Source organism: Lacerta agilis, chromosome 4 (genome assembly GCF_009819535.1).
Source record: "Lacerta agilis isolate rLacAgi1 chromosome 4, rLacAgi1.pri, whole genome shotgun sequence".
Lineage (NCBI taxonomy): Eukaryota > Metazoa > Chordata > Lepidosauria > Squamata > Lacertidae > Lacerta > Lacerta agilis.
In genome coordinates, this window is record NC_046315.1 from 5,626,533 (window position 1) to 5,649,920 (window position 23,388).

Below are 23,388 nucleotides of genomic sequence, written 5' to 3' on the forward strand. Positions count from 1 at the left end.
GTATAAGACCCCCCCCCCAATTTTGGTGATTATTTTAACAGGGGAAAAAACCCTTGTCTTATACACGGAAAAGCACGGTATACGTTGGATAGGCAGGAGGAAAACGACCTATGGCAATCTAATTCTGTATGTGCTGTGACAGAGGGTAGATTTCCGTGGATGAACAAAGGTGGCCTGTCCATTTCAACAGCGCTGAGGAAGAAACTGCTGCTGCTCATAGAAAGGCCCGGCTTTTCCCACAAGGCTGAGGAAGCTAACAATGTGCTCTCTTCCAGGCCTTGACATTTGTGCATACACTGAGAGATCTACAGCAGGGTTATCTTGTGTTGTGAACCACGGTGAGATCTACGGGTACAGGACGGTATACAAATTTAACAGGTGAAATAAATAAATGAAACAATGTGTAATTTGTTGGAAGCCACCCAGAGTGGCAGAGGCAATCCAGTTAGCTGGGCAGGGTACAAATAATACAATTATTATTGTTGTTACTAATATTATTATTATTAGGGGAGCGCAGACAGGCAAGTGGGTGGCAGGGGGTGTAAATGACTCTCAGGCTTTGAAAGAAAGCATGTATCACTGGATCAGGTTCATCCATTTTGCTCACATAACAAAATAGTTTTAATTGGGGCTTGAATAAATGTGCAATTAACTGCTACTGCTTTGACTTTTATTGTGTTGTCATTAATGTCGGACTTGGGGTCTCGGTTTTCAGCAGCCCCCCTTTGCAACACCAAAAATATGTTTCTCCCCCCCCGCCTCTCGCCTTCCATTCTACATCATAGTTGAGGTGTCCCCCAAAGCTCTGCGCCTACTGTGTCCAAATCGGTCGTGTTCCCCTAAATCCGCCTCTGTTGTCACCCTCCTTAGTGTTGTTCTGAATACAGTGGTACCTCTGGTTAAGAACTTAATTCATTCCAGAGGTTCGTTCTTAACCTGAAACTGTTCTTAACCTGAAGCACCACTTTAGCTAATGGGGCCTCCCGCTGCTACTGCGCCTCCAGAGCACGATTTCTGTTCTTATCCTGAAGCAAAGTTCTTAACCTGAAGCGTTATTTCTGGGTTAGCGGAGTCTGTAACCTGAAGCGTATGTAACCCGAGGTACCGCTGTAGTGCTTTTTATAGGGTACTTTAATGGAGACGGGCAATGAGTTTATGGAACCTAAGGTGGGGGGGGGCTCCCAAAAGTTTGGAAGCCACTAATCTAGAGGGTGACCAAAGTACAATTTAGCATCAATATTTTGCAAAGTGTTTCACAAAGTGCTTTCTTGATGTGCTTGTTCATTTGACAACACCCCCTCCCTTTGTATCTTCCCATTTTACAGATAGGGGACTGAGGCAGGGAGGGAACCTTTTGCCAAACACCTGAGCAGATGTTTGAGCTCCAGCCTCCCAGGTCTAGAGGCAAGACTCTTACTTCCCTGGGTACCATTTACCTTCTTCTCTGCAGGCACATAAGGCTTCTGGTAGCTCTCCAGCCTGGCCTTTGATTCACGGTACACACGGGGATATCGGAGCGCCTTCTCCAGAGCTTGGACATTGTGCTGTATTCCTGGTTGAAATAAAAACGGGAGCAGAGGGGAAATTGGGGGCGGGAACCATGTTAACGTAAGCCCTGTTTAGAAGATGGTCTCTCAGGAGTCAAACTAGAAAGTAAATTCCACCACGACACCACAAAGCTCTTTAAAATAAGCAACAAGCTGTAAGATACACCACTCACCTATTTCTGAATTATGTTAAGGTGGGAAAGAGCAAAAGACGACCCCCTGCTTCCCTCTCCCCATACAAGATTATGAAGGAAAATGAATCCCTTTTACTCTTATGAGGAACGGCTTAGGGAGCTGGGTACCGGTATGTTTAGCCTGGAGAAGAGAAGGTGAAGGGGTGATATGATAGCCATGTTCAAATATATCAAAGGATGTCATCTAGAGGAGGGAGAAAGGTTGTTTTCTGCTGCTCCAGAGAAGCGGACACGGAGCAATGGATTCAAACTACAAGAAAGAAGATTCCACCTGAACATTAGGAAGAACTTCCTGACAGTGAGAGCTGTCCGGCAGTGGAATTTGCTGCCAAGGAGTGTGGTGGAGTCTCCTTCTTTGGAGGTCTTTAAGCGGAGGCTTGACAGCCATCTGCCAGGAATGCTTTGATGGTGTTTCCTGCTTGGCAGGGGGTTGGACTGGATGGCCCTTGGGGTCTCTTCCAACTCTAGGATTCTATGATTCTACTTCCCCAACAGAAAGCCCTGGACCTTTTCTTCTCTGCAGTTGGGGAGGCTTAATCCACTCTGATGAGGCCTGCAAATTTAATCCACTTTATCCAAAAAGGGGAAAAGTTATACAGTGGTACCTCGGTTTTCGAACGTAATCCGTTCCGGAAGAGCTTTCAAGTTCTGAAATGTTCGAAATCGAAAACTCAATACGGAAAGCTCAATGTTCAACTTGAAAGCATTTACCGGTACTTGCAGGTTTACGGTGTTCAAAAACCGAAATGTTCGTCAATGGAGATGTCCAAAAAACCAAGGTACCACTGAAAGGTCCGCAACCTGAAGCGCTGAATCTGCACACACACGCGGCGTGATTCAGTGCTCCTGTGAATGCGCAAAGCGCCAAACCCGGAAGTAACCCATTCCGGTACTTCCGGGTTCGGCGCATTCGGAACCCATGCTGAACACAACCCACAGCGAACACAACCCGAGGTATGACTCTAGTTGTTTTTAGATTTACCATTATACTGAACGGAGACCACAGAGCTTCACTTTACACAGAGCAACTCAGCACCCGAAACACAGATCAGTGCAGAGACTACAGAGTGACTCAAGAAATGGATGTGCATTTTCAAGAACGCGAGTACATACACTAGGTGAATCTTGAGCGCCCATGCGCTCTTGTGCACACATACACACATGCAGTGTAGACCATGCAGAGACAGATGGACCTTTGCAAAAGTTAGATGGTAGCTCTCTGTATGATGAGAGAGGAAAGTTCAACCATGGCCCCCAGCCCAAAACCTTTTGTCAACTGGTAAAGGTAAAAGGACTCCTGACCGTCCAGTCGCGGATGATTCTGGGGTTGTGGCGCTCATCTCGCGTTACTGGCCGAGGGAGCCGGCGTACAGCTTCTGGGTCATATGGCCAGCATGACTAAGCCACTTCTGGCTAACCAGAGCAGCGCATGGAAACACCGTTTGTCAACTGGAACAAAGGTCAAAAGCCTGCACTTGAAATTTCCAGCAGTCCCAGGTCAACTCACCCACTGGGTCAATGAAATCAGCACCAGGGTCTCCGCCGAGCAGCTCTTCGTAACCCTTGTATTTTTCGGGGACTGGCTGGGCTTGCCTCTTTCCTTTGCCTGCCCCCTTAGGTGGGGATGCCGCCCTTTCAGGCTTCTGCAAGGAACCAGACTCCTCGTCCACCTTCAGACCCAAGAAAGAAACGGAGGAAAGTGTTCACCAGGAACCAAGAATCTGGAATTGTAGAGCTGGAAGGGACTCCCAAGGCTCATCTAGTCTTAACCCCTGCAATGCAGCAATTGCCGCAAAAGACTCCCTGGCAGATGGCCATCTGACCATGGAAAACCCAACTGCCGTTTGCTCCAAGTTTTCCCAGGGAAAGCACCAGGACCAAAAAAAACCACCCACACCCCACCACCTCTCAGGCACAGAGCTTTAAGTCCCGGAGTTGTGCCTAGAAACATGCCACAAAAGGCTGCCTGAATAAGCCCTATCTCCTGTGCCCGCTGTGGCAGCAATATGTGTCAGAATGTCAAGGTTTCAGACTGGAGCCTTGGGTTGGACTAGATGGGATCGTTTGGTCCGATCCAGTTCTTTGTTTCATTGCATTTACACCCCACCTTTCCTCCAAGGAGCTCAAGGGGGTGTGCGTGCTTCTCTTCCTCCTCATTCTATGCCCACAACAACCCTGCGAGGTAGGTTAGGCTAAAAGAGACTGTGATCGGCCCAAAGTCACCCAAGCGAATTCAACAGCTAAATTGGGGATTTCAACCCAGGTCTCCCAGGTCCTAGTCCAACACTCTAACCACTAAGCCACACTGGCTCTTCTCACGGACCTGGGTTCAACTCCCCACTCGCCAGGCGGCCCTGGGCCAGTCACTGCACCTGCAGGTTGTTGCGGGGATAAAATGGAGAGGGAAGAGAGAACCATGTGACTGACACCTTGAGCTCTTCGGAGGAAAGATAATGTGTCTAACCAACATGGCCCACTGCCCTCCAGCCCCCCTCCCCCGCTCAACAAAGTGGCCTTTTGTAGCATCCAAGTGGCTTTTTCTATCCTCCATTTCCTCTAAGCTCCCAGTCACGTTGCCATAAGAGCAAGAGTCTCTGCTAAACCAAATGGTACCTTTGCATTCCTGTGTTAATCCCAGGATGATTTCCTTCCCTTTGATTCCCAACCCTAGAGAGGAGATTGCTGAGCAAACAGCAGAGTTGATAACCATCACCAGGATCAAAACAAAATAAAAAATAAATAAATCCTTCCAGTAGCACCTTAGAGACCAACTAAGTTTGTTCTTGGTATGAGCTTTCGTGTGCATGCACACTTCTCCAGATACACTGAAACAGAAGTCCCCAGACCCTTATATATAGTGAGAGGGTGGGGAGGGGTATTACTCAGAAGGGTGGTGGGAATGGGGGATTGGCTGATGGGTGTGGAAAACTTGTTGAAGACTGTTAACGACTGCAATTGGTCTTGCAGGAAAAAGCAAGGGGTTGAGATGGCTAAAGACAGCTTTGTCATGTATAATGAGATAAGAATCCAATGTCTTTGTTCAGACCAGGTCTCTCCGTGGTTTTAAGTTTAGTAACGAGTTGCAATTCAGCACCTTCTCTTTCCAGTCTATTTCTGAAATTCATTTGTATTAAGACAGCTACTTTGAGATCCTGTATAGAATGTCCTGGGAGATTGAAGTGTTCTCCTACTAGTTTCTCTGTCTTGTGATTCCTGATATCAGATTTATGTCCATTTATCCTTTGCTGGTCAAAGTCATAGCTGTCAAGTTTCGGATTTGAAAATAAGGGATCAGCAGTCTCACCTATCCCGGGGACAGTCACATGTCAGTGGTGGGCGGAGCCAGAAGCAAAAGTGGGCGGAGCAGCAATGTAAACTCCAAGTGGGCTCGGGCTCAGAGCGGAGCAAAGAGGAGGGCAGCCATGTGCTCCGCGCGATGGAGCCCCATTGTCTTCTTGTCTGATCCCATCAAAACAGGACAGGAAGCAGCAGCTGCTCAAAGGCAGCCAGGCTCCGCCCGCCAGCTAACCCTATTGGCCGGCTGAGGGGCTCGGCGGCAACGGATAGGGGCTGATGCAGGGGGAGGAATACACCCCTCCTGTAAGCACGGGAAACGGCTCCCACTTGCTTTGAGGGCTGAGGCTTTTCTCTCCAAGTAGGCGAGGTCTTCCCACCCAGTCCCTGGCCAGCAGGGGAGGAGCTGCTTCCATTAAAAACAGGAAATTTAAGGGAAATAAAAAATAAGGGAGAGCAGTGGAAAACTTCTTGAAATAAGGGAGAATCCTGGGGGAAACGGGATACTTGACAGCACTGGTCAAAGTGCTGAGTCTCTCTCTCTTATTCTCACTTGCACACATGCAAACCCCCACAGCCTTTCTGCAATACTAGTTGCCGGACAGTGTAAACTAGGGCCGGGCCATACCTGGTTTTCAACATTGTAATATATCACCAGCTAAACATCACAATGATATATCACAATGTCTGAAATAAGGATGGAGCTGTACAGAGGCATTGGCTGGCTTCACAGTTTCCCCCCCACATTGTGATTTTTGCATAGCGCACACAAACACATCATGATTTGCGATATATTGCCAGGTCAAAAATTAGGAAACCAATTATCACAATATGGACTTCAAACTGGTTTTTGGACGATATATTGTCTAGTGTGAACTACAGGTTGGGATTCTAGAATAGCTTCCTTGGTAAACATCTCTAGCTTAAATACTATGGCAGATTTGACAGCTCACATACCTGCGTCATGAAAATGGATTCTGTTTCCTTTGCCTCCACGAACTCCCCGCTGCTGCTAAACATCTCGCCCTCACTAGAAAGGCTATCATATGTTCCAATAGGCTTGGTGCTTGAGTGGACTCGGGCAAAGAGCATATAAAGCTCCCTGGAAGACGACCGAGACAGGTCACATTCCACAGAAGTTAAGCTGGCTGCTCGAGATCCTGAAAGCTCCTCTTCCTCTGATCCATCTTGGGGCTCAGAACCCGACTGGTTGAGTTCTTGGACTGCTGTGGCAGCAGGTGGAACGGGTTCCAGCTGATCCTGCCCTCCTGGAGGAGATCCGGTTGGTTGCGAAGTCCAAGAAAGATTCCGTTCAGCTGGAGGTGGGCTTGACTGGGCCAAGTCCTGCTCCCCCGGAGGGGATCCAGGTGGTGTAACGGGCTCTGGCAGAATCTGCTCTTGTGCAGGTGAGGTGAGCAATGGGGCAGGTTCCAGGTGATCTTGTTCTGCTGGAGGGGATCCAGGTGGTGGAACGGGCTCAGAGGGAGCTGGTTCCTCCAAGCGGGCCATTAATGGAGAGACGGGTTCTGCCAGATCCTGAGCTGGCTCCACCTGATCTTGCCCTTCTGGAGGAGAAGTGGTCGGCAGGAGAGTCCCAGACAAGTGTGGTGGGACAGGTTCAGGCAAACTTTCGGAAGCTGAGCTGTGTGGCAGAGCTGGCTCCACCTGATCTTGCCCTTCTGCAGGAGAATTGGTTTGCAGGAGAGTCCCCGGTGGACCTGCTGAGGTTGATCTAGTAACTGAGACAAGTTCTGGCAAATCCGGTCCTTGGGGAGCTGAGATGGCTGGTGGGATGGGTTCTGGGTGGTGGGGATGTGTGGTGGGGGTGGGTGGTGGGATGGGTTCACCCTCCACTGCCGGTGGTCCAGCTGGTGGGGAGGCATCAGGAAAGCCCTGTCCCACCGACAGAGATCTGGCTGGAGACCCGGACATGTCCTGTTCACCTGCAGGAGAATGAGCTGATGGAAGAGGTTCTGATCTACTTTGTCCTGGCAAAAGCGAGCTGCGGGGTGGAAACGGCCTCAGCTGATCTGGTTCTGCTGGAGGAACTTCGGAGAGATCCTGCTCTTGCAAAGGCAAAGGTGAGTTGGGAGGAGGGACAGGAGCCCCGTGGTCCTGCCCCGGCAAAGACAATGAGATGAACGGAGGCCTCTTGGGCAGGTCTTGTCCTTTTGAAGGTGCCGTGATCAGAGGGCTGGGTTCAGGCAGATTCTCTTCTGGTGGGAGAGGTTCATGTGGGAGCTGCTCCACAGCAGGCTGGGTGGAAGCAACATTTCCAAACACTAAGTCAGCGAGCGAAGACTGACCTTCAGGAACGTCTTCCAGCTGGTCTACTGAAGCATCACAATCACAACACTCCAAAGAAGAGGGTGCAGATATTTCTTCCTCCTTAAGAGGCAAGACGGGCTTTTTGGGTTCATAAGGTATTGAAAATCTCTTGATGGGTGGAAGAGGCTCTTCCAGACTCGCTCTTTTATTGGGATCCAGGTCCGAACCTGTCCACAGCTGCCAGAAGGTGGTCTCCAGGTGGTCTTCTAGCATCTGAGGCCGCTTTTGGACCTTGGGCAGCTGTGCTTTCACCTGCAAAAGAAGAAGAAGAAGAAGAAGAAGAAGAAGAAGAAGAAGAAGAAGAAGAAGAAGAAGAAGAAGAGTTTGGATTTGATATCCCACTTTATCACTACCGAAAGGAGTCTCAAAGTGGCTAACATTCTCCCTTCCCTTCCTCCCCCACAACAAACACTCTGTGAGGTGAGTGGGGCTGAGAGACTTCAAAGAAGTGTGACTAGCCCAAGGTCACCCAGCAGCTGCATGTGGAGGAGCGGAGACACGAACCCGGTTCCCCAGATTACGAGACTACCGCTCTTAACCACTACACCACACTGGCTCTCCAGAGGGCCACAGTGTGATTCATTCTAGACCTGAGAGGATCACAGCGCAGAAGTCTCCTGTCTTTCCAAACCCAGCACCCATCCCTAGCAGCAATCTACAGCTCTTAAAACCCTAACCATTAACCAGCAGAACTGGCACTATTTCAGCTGCCCCATACCCATTCCACATTTGTAAGAACTTCTTCTTGTTGCCGTCGTTTTACAATCAAATGGTGTAAAAACTTCATGAAAAAAATAACCACGAGTGTCGTCCTCCTGTCGTTCTCCCTGCACCCCACCCAATCGACATTCCACTTCAGAAACTAAGCAGTGGGGGAAAACAGCACCCCTTTTCCCATTGAAGAGGAGTACATTTGGGAAGATTTCGGGAATGAAGAGAGCTGAGAAAATGATAAGCTGGTGGGGGAAACTCAGGGATTAAGAGATGGATGGAGGAACCTATAGGCCCTCCAGATGTGGTCAGGTTCCATCTCCCATCAGCCTCATCCAACGTGGCCAAGGGTCAGGGAGGATGGGAGTTGGGGGTTCAACATCTGGAATGTCCAGAAGTTCCTTGTTCTGGGCCTAGAAGGTGATGCATCTGCTGCTGGCAGAACAGGAGTAGGCAGGACTTTGGAACGGAAGGCATGAGATCTTGGATCTGGGTTGCCAAATAACAACTTCTTGTTACCGTATATCTTACGGGGAGGGGAGTTACTGGTATGTTTTTGTTCTGGCTTTCATTATGTATTTAGTGTTTTTATCTCGTATTTTTATGCTGTGAACCGCCCTGATACCTTCGGGTGATGGGTGGTGTACAAATTTAATAAATAATAATGAAATAATTCATCGTAAGGTCCATCCAAGGGCAGGTCAGAGCAATTACAAAATTTGATATTAAAACGGGTTTAAAACAAATGGCAGTCCCAGCAATTGGCCGGGTCCTGAAAAGGCACATCTCAGGTGTCAGGGGCTGGGGGAAAGAGGCGTGTCTTCAGCTTATGATGGAAACTATGCAAGGAAGTTGCCAAGCGCACCTTTGTGGGGAGGGAATTCCACGGCTGAGTGTCTGTGCCAGAGAATGCGTTCTCCTAGGCCGCCTCCACCTGCACCTGAGAGTGGAGAAACTAGTAAGAGGGTCCCCTCTGCTGATCTTAACACCCGGGAGGGTCTGTAGGGGAGTAGCAGAAGGTGGGGAGAAGCTAAAATTCATATATTAAATTGAACTCCCTGTGCCAGCCAAATCTTTGGGTTATGGGTCTCTCTCTCAGCTGCAGGGAGGTTCCTTGGCCCTTCCCCAAGTTTGAACAGCAACAGGGGAAGCATCATCTTCGTCTTGCCCGCATTCTCCTCAATAAACAACAACAGAATCATAGAGCTGGAAGGGAACCCAAGGGTCATCTAGTCCAACCCCCTGCAATGGAGGAATCACAAATAATTCCTGCACACCCAACCTCTGTTTAAAAGCTTCCCATTCTGAAACTGACTTCCTTAACATCTTCCTAAGGGGCTCCTACCTTCCGGCTAGGCTTGTTGGGTATAAAGATACGTGGCTTTTCCAGTTTTGAAATTTTCTTCCGAACCATTTTAATCCCCAGCTTGTTCTGAAGGAAACTGGTGAGTAAAGGTGGGTCACCTGGAAAGGAAGGGAAGAAAAGAAAAGAAAAGAAAAGAAAAGGGGAGGGAATCGTCATTAAGCAAATGGATGGTCTATGTCGCAGAGATCAGCTTCATTTCCATGATGCATTTCGGCTAGCAACAAAGAGGAACCACAAGACAGCACAGTGGAGACATCTGCAGCAGTGCTGTGCATACTTGGGACTAAAGATTTGCGCCTGGGGGCCCCAAACTCTACACCATATGAATTCTGCAACCTACATAAAACGTGCAGATTGAGGCAACGTAACTTCACTCTTATGACTTTGCACGCTTTATTCTGGCTCTCCTAAGTCACAGGAAGAGGAGAGATCGGCAGAGCACAGAAAATCAAATTTAGGCACCTTCTGGCTTCTAAGGTTTCGCAGCAGGCATTTTCATGCCTACAACCACAGGGACTAGAAACTTGTTGCTGGCCACGCCCATAACCACAGGGACTAGAAAATGGTTGCTGCTGTTCTCGTTTTACCGCTGCGCGATGTGGTGAAAGGGTTGCCGTGGAACGTCAGCTCGGTCAGCGATGGGAATAGAGCCACGGCTAACAAATCTTCCTCGTGTTCGATCTGCAAATCAGAACACAGCAGTGCTTTCAGGCTGGTAGGCGATCGTGAGTCACGGCTGTGAAAGGGAGCCAGCGTTAAGATTTAGGCTTAGGAAGGAGGCTGGTGCATCGGGGCTATCCCACTTTGAAAAGGGGCTCACAGGACCGAATATTCACACAATCCATCCATCCATCCATCCATTCCTAGACTTAGAAAATGCAGCCAGCATCAAAGAAACAATGCTGAAGATTATGCAAACATTGTATTTAACCTCAGGTAAACATTCATATGCGCATAAACATACTCCATTGATGGGCTGGTGAGCATGTGGGAAGAGAGGCAGCTATAGACACCTGTGGTGGACATGCACAAAAGTGGCAAATTGGGGGGGGGGGGACAAGTGTTTAACGAGATAAGTAAAATTACTCATCAGCATATCGTGAAGTCTAGTCTCCTGAGCCTACGTTATGGAGCCTGTATTTAAATGAGGACTGAAATCAGGACTTGGTGGATGAACCAGTAATTGGATTTCTTTCTTTTTTAAAAAGAAATCATTTTTATTAGTTTTCCAATAAAAACATCCAATTAACAAATCCATCAAATCACAACCCAATTAAAAATAATAAAATAAAATAACAGCCAAATTGCAATCCGAATTATTAATTTTCCCCCTGGGCTTCCCAAAGTCTGGACCACTGAAGTATTATCTCCAGTATTTTCATTTCTGCCTTCTTCTTGTTGTTCTCATATTTTCCACATTCCAATCTTGACACTTTAAAGTTCCCCATCCCTGGCTGTGCGATTCTCAATCATGTCAAAAAACATATATCCTTTCATCCATCGGGTACAGCTTTATGTTAATGTTAATGTTAGCCACTTTGAGACTCCTTTGGGTAGTGAAAAGCGGGATATCAAATCCAAACTCTTCTTCTTATTTGTGTATATATATATTTTCAACTGTCTATTAGATTTCATTTAGTGGCAGCACATAGGGTTATAGCTGCATTTCGAAGACACTTAAAGGGTGCACATTCGAATGCTTGGTACAAGGGAGGGTGGCGTATTGTAAGGTTACCAGACATGCCCGTTTCCCGGGGACAGTGCCCAGATTTACAAATCAGTCCCCTGACAAAATCTACCTATTTAGTAGGAAGTTGAAAGGTGTCCCTGGATTCATTGGGAAAAATCTGGTAACCTTAACGTATGCCCTGAGGGAAAAAATTGCCTCACAAATTAAGACTGGCAGAGTGAACAAAGCACAGAGGTGCCTTTGCTGGAGCTTCATTTCATTCACAAATTAACAAGGAAACTGAAGACCAGGTGCAAAGGCAACTTGTGGATCACTTTATAAGAACATGTTTTACAGATGGATAGATACTATTACAAGTTGTGGTGTATGTATAGGAATACAGGCCTTCATAATTTTTTTTTTTTTTTTGCGGGGGGGTCTTTCTTTTGAAGAAAGGAAGGAAGGAAGGAAGGAAGGAAGAAGGAAAGAAAATTGGCATGTCAGGGAGAAGGGTTCTAGTAGCCTTGCCTCCTCCCTGAGGGGTCCAGATTTCAATCTGGAAGGTTGGTTTTTGGGGGGTGTTTTTTATGCACAGAGGTTCTAGCAGGGGAGCGCAGCTATCGTATACCCTTGACTGAAGAACGGTATACTCCTTCTATCTGGGATGGTCGTCCTCTTCCACCGAGCGTGCAGCTTCGGGAGGGACGCACATGGAGCGGTGAGGGAGGAAGGGGACACCCGCCTAGCCAGCCAGATCAGCCGAATCAACCCTGGCAATCAATGGGGTGACAGATGTCGCAGCCAGATTGCCCTCACATCCATGATGGGCAACAACTTGCAACTCTGAAGTGCTACACAGATTTGCCACCTCTGTGAGAACTTGTTCTTAGTGGTGGCACCTGAGTGCTGTCGTAATATTTTCTAGGCGTGGCAGAGCATCTTCTTGGCATGCAGTGCAGGTGTTTCCTGTCCCGCCCCATACTGAGTGTGGTCTCCTCTGCCACCAGAAGTAACTGCCAGGGAGGGGCTTTGAAGCCTGAGGTCCTCTAGACACCTGAAGGAGCATCTCCACCCCCATCATTCAGCCCAGACACTCAGGTCCAGCTCTGAGGGCCTTCTGGTGGTTCCCTCCCTGTGAGAAGTAAGGTTGCAGGGAACCAGGCAGAGGGCCTTCTCGGTGGTGGTGCCCGCTGTTATGTACTGAGTTGAATAGGATCCAAAATGCAGCAGTCTGATTGGTCCCAGAACAATAGGATTGAGATTGCAGCAGACTGATTGGTCCGCAGGAGCCACCCAATCCAGCTCCAGGTGGAAGTGAATCCGCACTCCGATTGGCATACAGGAGTATCCCGGAATTAGCCAATCACGTGGGGCCCATTGTGTAAACAGTGTATATAAAGCAAACGTTTTGGGGGAACTGCATTCCTCACTACTATGAGCTGAATAAAGAGCATGAAATTCACACTTGACTCCGAGTATATTTCACCCGCCCTGTGGAACGCCCTCCCATCAGATGTCAAGTAAATAAACAACTGTCTGACTTTTAGAAGACATCTGAAGGCAGCCCTGTTTAGGGAAGTTTTTAATGTTTGATGTTTTATTCCGTTTTTGGTTCTGTTGGGAGCCGTCCAGAGTGGCTGGGGAAACCTAGCCAGACGGGCGGTGTATAAATAAAATGACGATGAGGAGGAGGAGGAAGAGGAGGAGGACTAGAAGCCAGGTCCTCCAACGGGGCAATATAAGATCATAGCGATTCCTAGACAAACCCGCCTCTACCACTTAGTTGCAAAAGATCAGTGTGTCTCATTAACAATGGAAAAGGAAGGATCCAGTCACCTGGTTGTTGGCCAGACTGAGAAACCTCAGCTCTGGTAGGGGAAGAGTGAACTCGGGGTTGAAACTGGCACAGGAGGCCTTAGAAGCGATCTGCGGTGAAGGAGAACTGTCCTGAAAGGAAGGCAGAGGAGTGGTGAGAAACGGAAACCAGGCCACCAAAGAAGAAAGAGGAGCTGCCCCAATGCATCATGGGTTGTCATGATCCTCCCCCTTAGAATCTCTACATATGGGTGTGTCAGAATCTCCCTGGGACTGTCCAACTCCAGAAGGTAAGTGGCGGCTCTGTGATGCCACCCGACAATAACATACATGGGCAGTACCAGGCTTTGGGGTATCAGATCCTTCCCCCAGTGGCAGTAAATAAGCAGAACAAACAAAAGGAACATTCTTACCAGTTGAAAAAAGGTAAAGGACCCCTGACAGTTAAGTCCAGTCGTGAACGACTCTGGGGTTGTGGCGCTCATCTCGCTTTACTGGCCGAGGTAGCCAACGTTTGTCCGCGGACGGTTTTCCGGGTCATGTGGCCAGCATGACTAAGCCGCTTCTGGCGAACCAGAGCAGCGCACGGAAATGCCATTCACCTTCCCGCTGGAGCGGTACCTATTTATCTACTTGCACTTTGACGTGCTTTCGAACTGCTAGGTTGGCAGGAGCTGGGACAGAGAACCGGGAGCTCACCCCGTTGCGGGGATTCGAACCACCAACCTTCCGATTGGCAAGCCCTAGGCTCTGTGGTTTACAACACAGCGCCACCCACGTCCCCCATTACCAGTTAGTTTCTTTAATAATCACAGCGAGAGACAAAGGAATGCATGTCTCCCTAGAAATGGCGTTGCTCCCAGTACAGGCTCACCCTCTCCATCCCCATTAATCTATGTCACTCCTATGACAGGTAATCTGAGCTTGTTGCCGCTGCGCGCTCTGTTCTATCACTCTCAATGCCCGTCTAGTCTTGGGCGAAGGGGGGTCAGGAATGCCATCCAAGGAAACTGAATCTGCCAGCCGTCTCTCTCCTGGTGTATCCTCTTCTAGCTGCTCCTTCCCCAGTATTTCCCAGCTTTTCCCCTCTGCAAACCGCTGTTCTAAATCTATACTGTCCTCCTGCCCTTGGGAAGGTTTGGGGGTGGGGCTCCCAACATTCCTCCTTAGTCCAGCCCCTTGACAGGCAGCTAGCAAGTCAGGAAACCAAGCCTTATGAGGAACGGTTGAGGAAGTTGGACATGTTTAGCTAGGGAAAGAGGAGACTGACAGGAGATAGGACAGCCATCTTCAAATATCTTAAGGGCTGTTGCATGGAAAATGGAGCAAGCTTGTTTTCTCCTGCTCTGGAGGGCAGGACTTGAACCCATGGCTTCAAGTTACAAGAAAAGAGACCCCAACTAAACGTCGGGAAGAAATTTCTGATGTTAAGAGCCATTCAACAGTGGAACGGTCTCCCTTGGGAGATGGTAGACTCTCCTTCCTTGGAGGTTTCTAAGCAGAGGCTAAGTGGCCATCTGTCATGGATGATCTTGTTGAGATTCCTGCATTATTCGATGACCCTCAGGGTCCCTTCCACCTCTACAATTCTTTGATTCTGGGCTTGTGCAGGAGAACTCCCTGTAGGAGCCAGCGTGGTGTAGTGGTTGGTGTATGAGTGATGGACTCATAATCTGGTGAACCGGGTTTGATTCCCCGCTCCTCCACATGCAGCTGCTGGGTGACCTTGGGATAGTCACACTTCTCTGAAGTCTCTCAGCCCCACTCATCCCACAGAGTGTTTGTTGTGGGGGAGGAAGGGAAAAGGAGATTGTTAGCTGCTTTGGGACTCCTTCGGGTAGTGATAAAGCGGGATATCAAATCCAAACTCCTCTTCTCTTCTACAATTGTGCCCCAATAGAGCCAATGAGGATGACTTGAAAGAAAAGAAAAATCTTACCTGTGTTGGTAGGTCTGGGGACCAGGATGGAAAGATAACTTCTGTTGTTTTTTTTATAAAAAAAACAAAATAGAGGAGGGATATCAGTATCAAAACACTGAATACAGATGAAGAATAAACAGGACTAAGATGTCAGCCCTAACTATGGCTATGTCCTATGAGATTCAATGGGGCCTACCCCAAGGCACTTCCAAAGAAACCGTGAGCTGTAACCGAGGGTTGTTCCTGACTTGCTGCCCATGGTTTGTTTGGGGGAGGAAAACTCTGAACTGCCTAATGCCCTTGGTCCAACCAGCTCAGTACAGTGGTACCTTGGTTTACAAACTTAATCCATTCTGGAAGTCCGTTCTTAAACCAAAGCGTTCTTAAAGCAAGGCGTGCTTTCCCATAGCAGGGGAACTCAATTTACTTATAGAACACACTCAAAAGGAAGCGGAACATGTTCTGCTTCCAAGGCAAAGTTCACAAACCAAAACACCTACTTCTGGGTTTGCAGTGTTCTTAATCCAAGTTGTTCATAAACTAAGCTGCTCTCAAACCAAGGTACCACTGTACTGTATTAGTGTTGTTGTTGTTGTTACCTCCTAGCATTTTATTGCTCCCACACATACTGAAGAGCCTTCATTTTTCATTAAATTGATCACTAGACTGTCTTCCTTCTCTTGTCCTAACTAGGTCTGTCAATTTTATCATATGAACTGTCCCGCGTACCTTGGCTAGCCATACGTCTAAAGTCAAAGAGTTAAGATTCGTCCCCAATTAATAGCCATATGAGTGGCTATCAATAAATGCATTGTCAGTTCTCTTATCTTCTGATAAAACCTGGTCCTTAAGTTAAAATTTTATGCTGTTAGTAAATAGCTTATTTTTCATTAGTTTTTTTGTTTGTTTGTTTGTTTCCTAGGCTTGGTTAGCTTCTTTCACCATCATCCACGGAGGCGGGGAGAACCACTGCCCTACAAAGAAATAATATATAATAATGGCCCACCAGTCCTGTCTGGGTCCTTGCTGTTTTGGACGACAATGTACTCTGGCTGCCCACCACCAGCCGAGGAATTATCCTGGCGGATCTGTTTCCCAGCACTCTTGCGGCTGCGCAATCCTTCCCTGATGCCCGACTTGGCAGATAAAGGATGGATGGAGAATCGGCCGCTGTCCAAGTGGTGGAGATATGGCACCTCTCTGATTCCATTTCTGTCCAAGTTTAACTGCTTCAGGCTGAAACGGAAACAAGGAGGCCAGTGGTAAGGCCAAGGTTTGCAGAACTCCTGCAGAGACCAGGGCAAGGCGCAAGACTGTTTACCAATTATTACTATATAATATTATTGCTAAATTTATTAGTCACAATTTCTTTGTATTAAGACAGCTACTTTGAGATCTTTTATAGAATGTCCTGGGAGACTGAAGCGTTCTCCTACTGGTTTCTCTGTCTTGTGATTCCTGAAATTTCAGAAATAGACTGGAAAGAGAAGTGGCTGAATTGCAACTTATCACCAAACTTAAAACCATGGAGAAACCTGGTCTGAACAAAGACATTGGATTCTTATCTCATTATACATGACAAAGCTATCTTAAGCTATCTCACCCCTTGCCTTTCCCTACAAGACTAATTACAGCCGTTAAGAGTAGTCAACAGGTTTTCCACACCCATCAGCTGATCACCCATTCCCACCACCCTTCTGAGTAATACCCCTCCCCACTCCCTCACTATATTTAAGGATCTGGTGACTTCTGTTTCAGTGTATCTGAAGAAGTGTGCATGCACACGAAAGCTCATACCAAGAACAAACTCAGTTGGTCTCTAAGGTGCTACTGGAAAGAATTTTCTATTTTGTTTGTGAGAAGTGAGGTTACAGGGAACCAGGCAGAGGGCCTTCTTGGTGGTGGCGCCTGCCCTGTGGAACGCCCTCCCATCAGATGTCAAGGAAATAAACAACTGCCTGACTTTTAGAAGACATCTGAAGGCAGCTCTGTTTAGGGAAGTTTTTAATGTTTGATGTTTTATCATGTTTTGAATATTCTGTTGGGAGCTGCCCAGAGTGGCTGGGGAAACCCAGCCAGATGGGCGGGGTATGAGCAATAAACTACTATTATTAAAGTATTATACTAAGCATAGGAGGTCTTCCTCACCTGCGGAGATTGGCGAGGCTGACGAAGACGTTGGAGTGGGAGAGGCGGTTGTCATCCAAGAGCAAGACTTCCAGAGCCGGGAACCTCGGGGAGCTCTCACTGCCAAGAGAAACACAGTGACTTTGGCTGTGCCACATCACTCAGGAAAAGGCAAAAGGGGAGAGAAGGGTGCAGTGTAAGACTTTGACAAAGAAAGGAAGAGGGGAAGCCAATGTGGAGCCCTCGAGATGCTGCTGAACTACAACTCCCATCATCCCCCAGCTAGCATATCCTGTGGTTGGAGGTGATGAGAATTGTAACCTAACAACAACCAGCTTTCCCTGATCTACAGGTTCCACAAACCCCACGCGGCCCGAACTCCCCCCTTCCTCTCCCCATGGGCTTACCTCTCGGGTGCAGCCAGGTCGAGGGGAAGCGAAGTGAGCCCATTGGCGGTGAGATGGAGGGCTTTTAAGTGGGACAAAACTCCCAGGGCTTGGACGTCCTCTGGAGAAAGGTTGTTGTATGAGAGATCCAAGACCTGGAGCAGGGGCAAAGCAGGCAGTTCCATGGTTGGGGAAGAACCAGCGTCACCTCTAACCCAGCCACAGCAGGAGGTACGAGCAACACCGTGAGATGTTTTTATTGCCAATGGCTTTTGGGGCCTGAATTAAGGTGACAGGTTTTGCCATGGCCAAAACACCACCAAATGGATGCGATGTCTTTGAACTGTCAGTGAACTGATTGCGAACTGTGTTGCATAAGCGATAATGGAATGTGGAAAACATCACAACGTTTTGGCAAAAACAGTGTGTGCTAGGAATGGTACAGAACAGCACACAGAAGGAGGCATGGAGATGGGCTACACAACATTGCCTTTGAGATAAGATAAGAGTTGTGAGATGATGCCAAGGATGTGAGATGCCAAAAACAAGGAGTAAGGAGTTGTGTAATATATGGCATGGTATATATGGCAAAAGGGACGCAGGTGGCGCTGTGGGTTAAACCACAGAGCCTATGGCTTGCTGATCAGAAGGTCGGCGATTCGAATCCCCGCGACGGGGTGAGCTCCCGTTGCTCGGTCCCAGCTCCTGCCCACCTAGCAGTTAGAAAGCATGTCAAAGTGCAAGTAGATAAATAGGTACCGCTCCGGCGGGAAGGTAAACAGTGTTCTGGTTCGCCAGAAGCGGCTTTGTCATGCTGGCCGCATGACCCGGAAGCTGTACGCCGGCTCCCTCGGCCAGTAACACGAGATGAGCGCCGCAACCCCAGAGTCGTCCACGACTGGACCTAATGGTCAGCGGTCCCTTTACCTTTACTTATTTATATATGGCAAATTCCTCCAGCCTAAGTTGTGAGCCAGACATTGACTGTGCCACTTGTGGCTCTTACTGAACCTGATCAATCCAGTGAAGAGTGGTGAGTATGAAAGGTGTATGAATGGATGTATGGTTGAGTGCATATTCCTTGTCTTGACATGTGAATTACTTGTTAATCAATAAAGCAATATTATAGAGAAAATCCAGTATTGGTTGTCTGAGGTTTACTTGTGCCTTCCTAGAGTGTACTGGGTCTCATCTATGTTAAACACCTAAACGGATTAAAAGAACCTATTTGGTCATTTCACGGGGACCTGAGAGTTTCAAAAAAGACAGGGACATGTCAGAAAATTCCAGGCTACATACAGGTTACTCTCAACATGTAAAACTGACCTCCGGGGGAATTTTTGAAATTGAAAAGTGACTTGGGGGGGGGGGGGAATGTGAAGCAGAGAAGCAGCTGAGGAGGAAGAGGGTGCCTGACCCACTCCTTCCCAGTGGTTTATTCCCCAGCCACCACCCCCCCCAGCCAGGTTCCAAAGGCATATCTGCATGAACAGAGGAAGCTGCCTTATAATGAGCCCGGCCATTGGTCCATGAGCTCAGTGTAGCATGCACTGACTGGCAGTGGTTCTCCAGGACTTCAGCACAGAGGGGCTCCAGACATCGCTGGAGATTGAATCAAAGACCTTCTGCATGCAAAGCAGATGCCCTGCTCCTGAGCTACAACCTCTTCCCTAAGTTAAGAATCCTAAGGGGAGCATAGGAAAGTAGTCAATCGAGCTCAGGATTTTTGACACTGATTGGCAGCAGCTCCCCACAGTTTCAGGCAGGGTGCCCTTCCCAGTCCTTCCTGGAGTTGACAAGGAATGGACCCGGGACATTCTGCAGGCAAAGCCGATGCTCTTCCAGAGAGTTCCAGGCCCTTTCCCTACATGCTAGCCCCTTAAGCTCTATCGGTCACCCCTTTGACTTACTTCCAAGTGTGGAAAGTCGCCAGCGTTGACTTTTAGATTCCTTAGGCCGTTCAAGGAGAGTTCCAGTTCCCGGAGCCCGGGAAATGTACGGAAAGCGTCTGAATGGGTGATAAAAGGGGGGAAGAGAAGTTAGGTTACCGGGTTACCGGGAACCAGGCAGAGGGCTTTTTCGGTAGTGGTGCCTGCCTTGTGCAACACCCTCCCATCACAGGTCACGGAGATAAACAACTACCTGACATTCAGAAAATACCTGAAGGCAGCCCTTTTTAGGGAAGTTTTTAATGTGTGATATTTTTGTATTTGATTTTTGTTGGAAGCCGCCCAGAGTGGCTGGGGAAATCCAGCCAGATGGGCGGGGTACAAATAATAAATATTATTATTATTATTATTATTATTATTGATGCAAACACCTCTGCGCAAATGCGGAAAATGACCTCTCTGCATTTCAAGCCCCCCGTGTGAACATGCTGGCTGATTCTTCATCACCCACCCAACAGCCCAATTAAAAAATAACATGCCAGTGCTGAAGCCCACAAACTGCCACACATTCCTTACCCAAGGTCAACAGATTTTCTGTGGCGTTGATATAGGCAACGCAGTCAAACTGCTCAAAATCTTCTTCTTTTGCCTGTAGAAGTGAAAAGGAAAACTGGTTAGGCTTGCTTCCAACTGCAGAGCAAACTGGAGTCCTCTATAACCATGGACAGACCCCAGCCCCACAACTAAGGCAAAGGTAAAAAAAAATAAAAGTAAAGGACCCCTGGACGGTTAAGGCCAGTCAAATTCGACTATGGGGTGTGGTGCTCATTTCTGCTTTGAGGCTGAGGGAGTCGGCGTTTATTCGCCTAAGGCAGTGATGGCCAAACCTGGCCCTCCAGCTGTTTTGGGACTACAACCCCCATCATCCCTAGCTAACAGGACCAGTGGTCAGGGATGGAGGGCTGAGTTTGGCCATCACTGGCCTAAGGCTTTTCTGAGTCTTGTGGCCAGCATGACTAAATTGCTTCTAGTGCAACAGGACACCGTGACGAGTCCCTGAGCGCACGGAAACGCCGTTTACCTTCCCGCCGCAGTGGTACCTATTTATCTACTTGCACTAGCATGCTTTCAAACTGCTAGGTTGGCAGGAGCTGGGACAGAGCAACAGGAGCTCACTCCATCGCAGGGTTTCAAACCGCCAACCTTCCAATCGACAAGCCCAAGAGGATCTGTGGTTTAGACCACAGTGCCACCTGCACCCCCTAGAAGCCCCTCAACTAATGGTTGCATAGCAACGTGACTTTCCAGGCTTGGGCGGGCTATGTCTATTTTCAGCCAGTTAGGTGGGTTGTTGTTCCAACCCATTTCACCAGAGCTACTGCTATCCCAGTGCAGATATACCAGATGCGCGTGGCGCTGTGATCTAAACCACTGAGCCTCTTGGGCTTGCTGATCGGAAGGTTGGCGGTTCGAATCCCCACAATGGGGTGAGCTTCCGTTGCTCTGTCCCAGCTCCTGCCAACCTAGCAGTTCGAAAGCACACCAGTGCAAGCAGATAAATAGGTACCGCTCCAGCGGGAAGGTAAAGGGTGTTTCCGTGCGCTCTGGTTTCCGTCACGGTGTCCCATTGCGCCAGAAGCGGTTTAGTCATGCTGGCCACATGACCCAGAAAGCTGTCTGTGGACAAACGCCAGCTCCCTTGGCCTGAAAGCAAGATGAGCGCCACAACCCCATAGTCGCCTTTGACTGGAATTAACCATCCAGGGGTCCTTTACCTTTTACCTTTTACAGTAAATTCACAAGGCAAGCCTCCTACTCACCAAGACAAAATTTTGGTTGCTGATGTCCACGGAGCACAAATGTGATGGGCTTTTCACGTGGTGGAGCTTAATCTGGAAATAATAATAATAATAATAATAATAATAATAATAATAATAATAATGTATTATTTGTACCCTGCCCACTTGCCTGGGTTGACCCAGTCACGCTGGCAGCTTCCAACACAATATAAAAACACAACTAAACATCAAGCATTAAAAGCTTCCTGATACAGCAAGCCAGAGAACAGGATTGTAGAGACACACTGTCCAAGGGAGGCAGTGTGGCATAGTGGTCAGGGTGTTGGACCAGGACTTTGCAGACCAGGGTTCAATTCCTTGCTCAGCCATGAAAGCTCGCTGGGCGACCTTGGGCTAGTCACCAACCACCTCACAGGGTGATGGGGAGAGCCATGAAGCCGACTTTGAGCTCTTGGGAGGAAACGTGGGATTTAAATGCAGCAATACCGAAAAATGCAAAATGCAAAATCCTCCACCCAGGAAAGCCAAGCTCTGGGCCTCTTCTAATGATTGTCGAGTTTTTCATGCTCTCAACCACCCCTAAATGGTACAACTGAAATGATCAAAGAGCTGAAGAACCTACCCTAAGAGGAAAGGAAGGAGGAAGAAAAAGACGACAAAGGCAGGGAGGCACAAACTTTATGGAGGGTGTGACAAGAGTAACGTGGAAAGCTTTTTCTTTCTCATATCATGGGAACTCAATGCAACTCTCTTAAAGAGGCTGGAAGCAAGACTGACCAAGGTGGTTCTTCGCACAGTGCATAATTAAAACTGTGGAACTCACAGCTACAAGGTGTGTCTAACTTGCAGCACCTGCCCCCCCCCCATCGTTGCTGGACTCCAGCTCTCGCCAGCATGGCCAATGGTCAGGTGTGATGGCAGTTCACTTATAGCCCAAAGCACCGGGAGAGGGCAACAGCTTGGGGAAGGTTTGCCTTCAAGAGCTGCTGCCAGTCAGAGTAGGTAGGGCCCAGCAGAGAAAAGGTCCAAGTCTCCCTGAGGCAGCTTTGAACGATATTCAAGCTGAACGTATTTGTGCGAGGATCAGCATGAGTCTCAAGCTGTATGGTCTCTTCCTTGAAGTCACTCTGCTGCACGCACAACAGAAAACAGCACCTTCCCGATCACACTCACCAGCTGTGCGCCGTCGAGAGTTTTGTTGTCCAGAAGCCTGTAAGCCCCACTCGCCGTTCCTGGTCTTCTCAGCCTAACCTGGGGGGCTTTTGTCCCAAACAGCAACTCGATCTTGGTCTTCTCCGCTGTCCGGCGGGCCACTTGCCAGTGGCCAGCCCCTGAGGAGCCACGACGGAAAAGGAAAACGGCCAGCATCAAATCGGGAGAAAGCGCACTGTGGATTTGCCACACGTGGCCTTGATCATTTATTCCTATTTATTTCGTAAAATTTATACACCGCTCCATGTGAACTTCGGTATATAAAGAGCTCTGACCACATGGCTTCAACCAGCCTCTTTTGTTTCAGGCCAAAGTCTGAAACTTGTGTTTTTCTATACCAATAGTTCAGAAACTTCTACCTTTTGTAACTAAGCAACGTTTTAAACTGCCTGTGCATCTTGTCTGACTGCTGTATGGAAAACCACATGAATCTGACCTTTGAAGAGCTTTGTAAGTAAATCGTGACTTACCGAATGTGTGGTCTATCTTGGTGCTGGGGAAGTGGGAAAACTTTAGAAGGGGACACTTTAGGACTCACTGGAAGGGCGCATTCTAAAGCTTGCATTTCCACGCTTTTCTGTGCTGCATGTTTCGCAGTGTAAAATCTCTGCTGGGGTTCCCTCACCAAAGTGTACTTGCCCCAAACTTGGCTTCTGGGAATCTAAAACCGCAACACTATGCACCAGCTTAACCTTGCCTGCTATTGGATTGCCTGCCTGCACCGAATTTGACCACAGAGGGCTCTGGCCTTGCCTCTTGCCTCACTCTTGTTGTGGTATGTCCTAGCCTGGACCCTGACCGTGATGTTACCCCACTGGTGTTGCTTGTGTTGAATCTCGTGTTTACCCAGGAGCTCAGGGAGAACAGGACATCTACAGGACATCTGCTGCTCTCCCCATTCCTGCCTCTAGCCTCACCCACCACTCGTGTGCAGCACCCAGGGTGCCCTTGAGGTAGGGGGATTAGAGATGTAACATTTCCGAAAATTTTGAAGCTCGGAAAACCCCCCGGTTTTTTCCTAGTTTTTTTCGGGGGGGGGGGAGGAAATATTTGGAAAAATTGAAAAAATGCTACATTAGCACTTCTTTTTTTCTTTTCCAGATTGAAAGTCATTCTGTTACTTTAGAAAC

At 48.3% G+C, this 23,388-nt stretch overlaps 1 protein-coding gene across 1 annotated transcript in view; it reads right to left on the reverse strand.

The window, feature by feature from the left end:
- The window catches only part of XRRA1 (X-ray radiation resistance associated 1), a 32,774-nt gene that overhangs the window by 2,864 nt on the left and 6,522 nt on the right, over positions 1-23,388 (reverse strand). Inside the window, exons 4-17 of the mRNA XM_033145825.1 lie at positions 22,220-22,377; positions 21,068-21,139; positions 19,824-19,896; positions 19,269-19,366; positions 17,380-17,513; positions 16,994-17,092; positions 15,852-16,081; positions 14,864-14,904; positions 12,946-13,056; positions 10,028-10,121; positions 9,420-9,538; positions 5,993-7,615; positions 3,249-3,411; positions 1,437-1,552 (exon numbers count right to left, since the gene is read on the reverse strand). Coding sequence (XP_033001716.1) covers positions 1,437-1,552; positions 3,249-3,411; positions 5,993-7,615; positions 9,420-9,538; positions 10,028-10,121; positions 12,946-13,056; positions 14,864-14,904; positions 15,852-16,081; positions 16,994-17,092; positions 17,380-17,513; positions 19,269-19,366; positions 19,824-19,896; positions 21,068-21,139; positions 22,220-22,377 — 3,131 coding nt within the window. The remainder of the gene's footprint in view (positions 1-1,436; positions 1,553-3,248; positions 3,412-5,992; positions 7,616-9,419; positions 9,539-10,027; positions 10,122-12,945; positions 13,057-14,863; positions 14,905-15,851; positions 16,082-16,993; positions 17,093-17,379; positions 17,514-19,268; positions 19,367-19,823; positions 19,897-21,067; positions 21,140-22,219; positions 22,378-23,388) is intronic.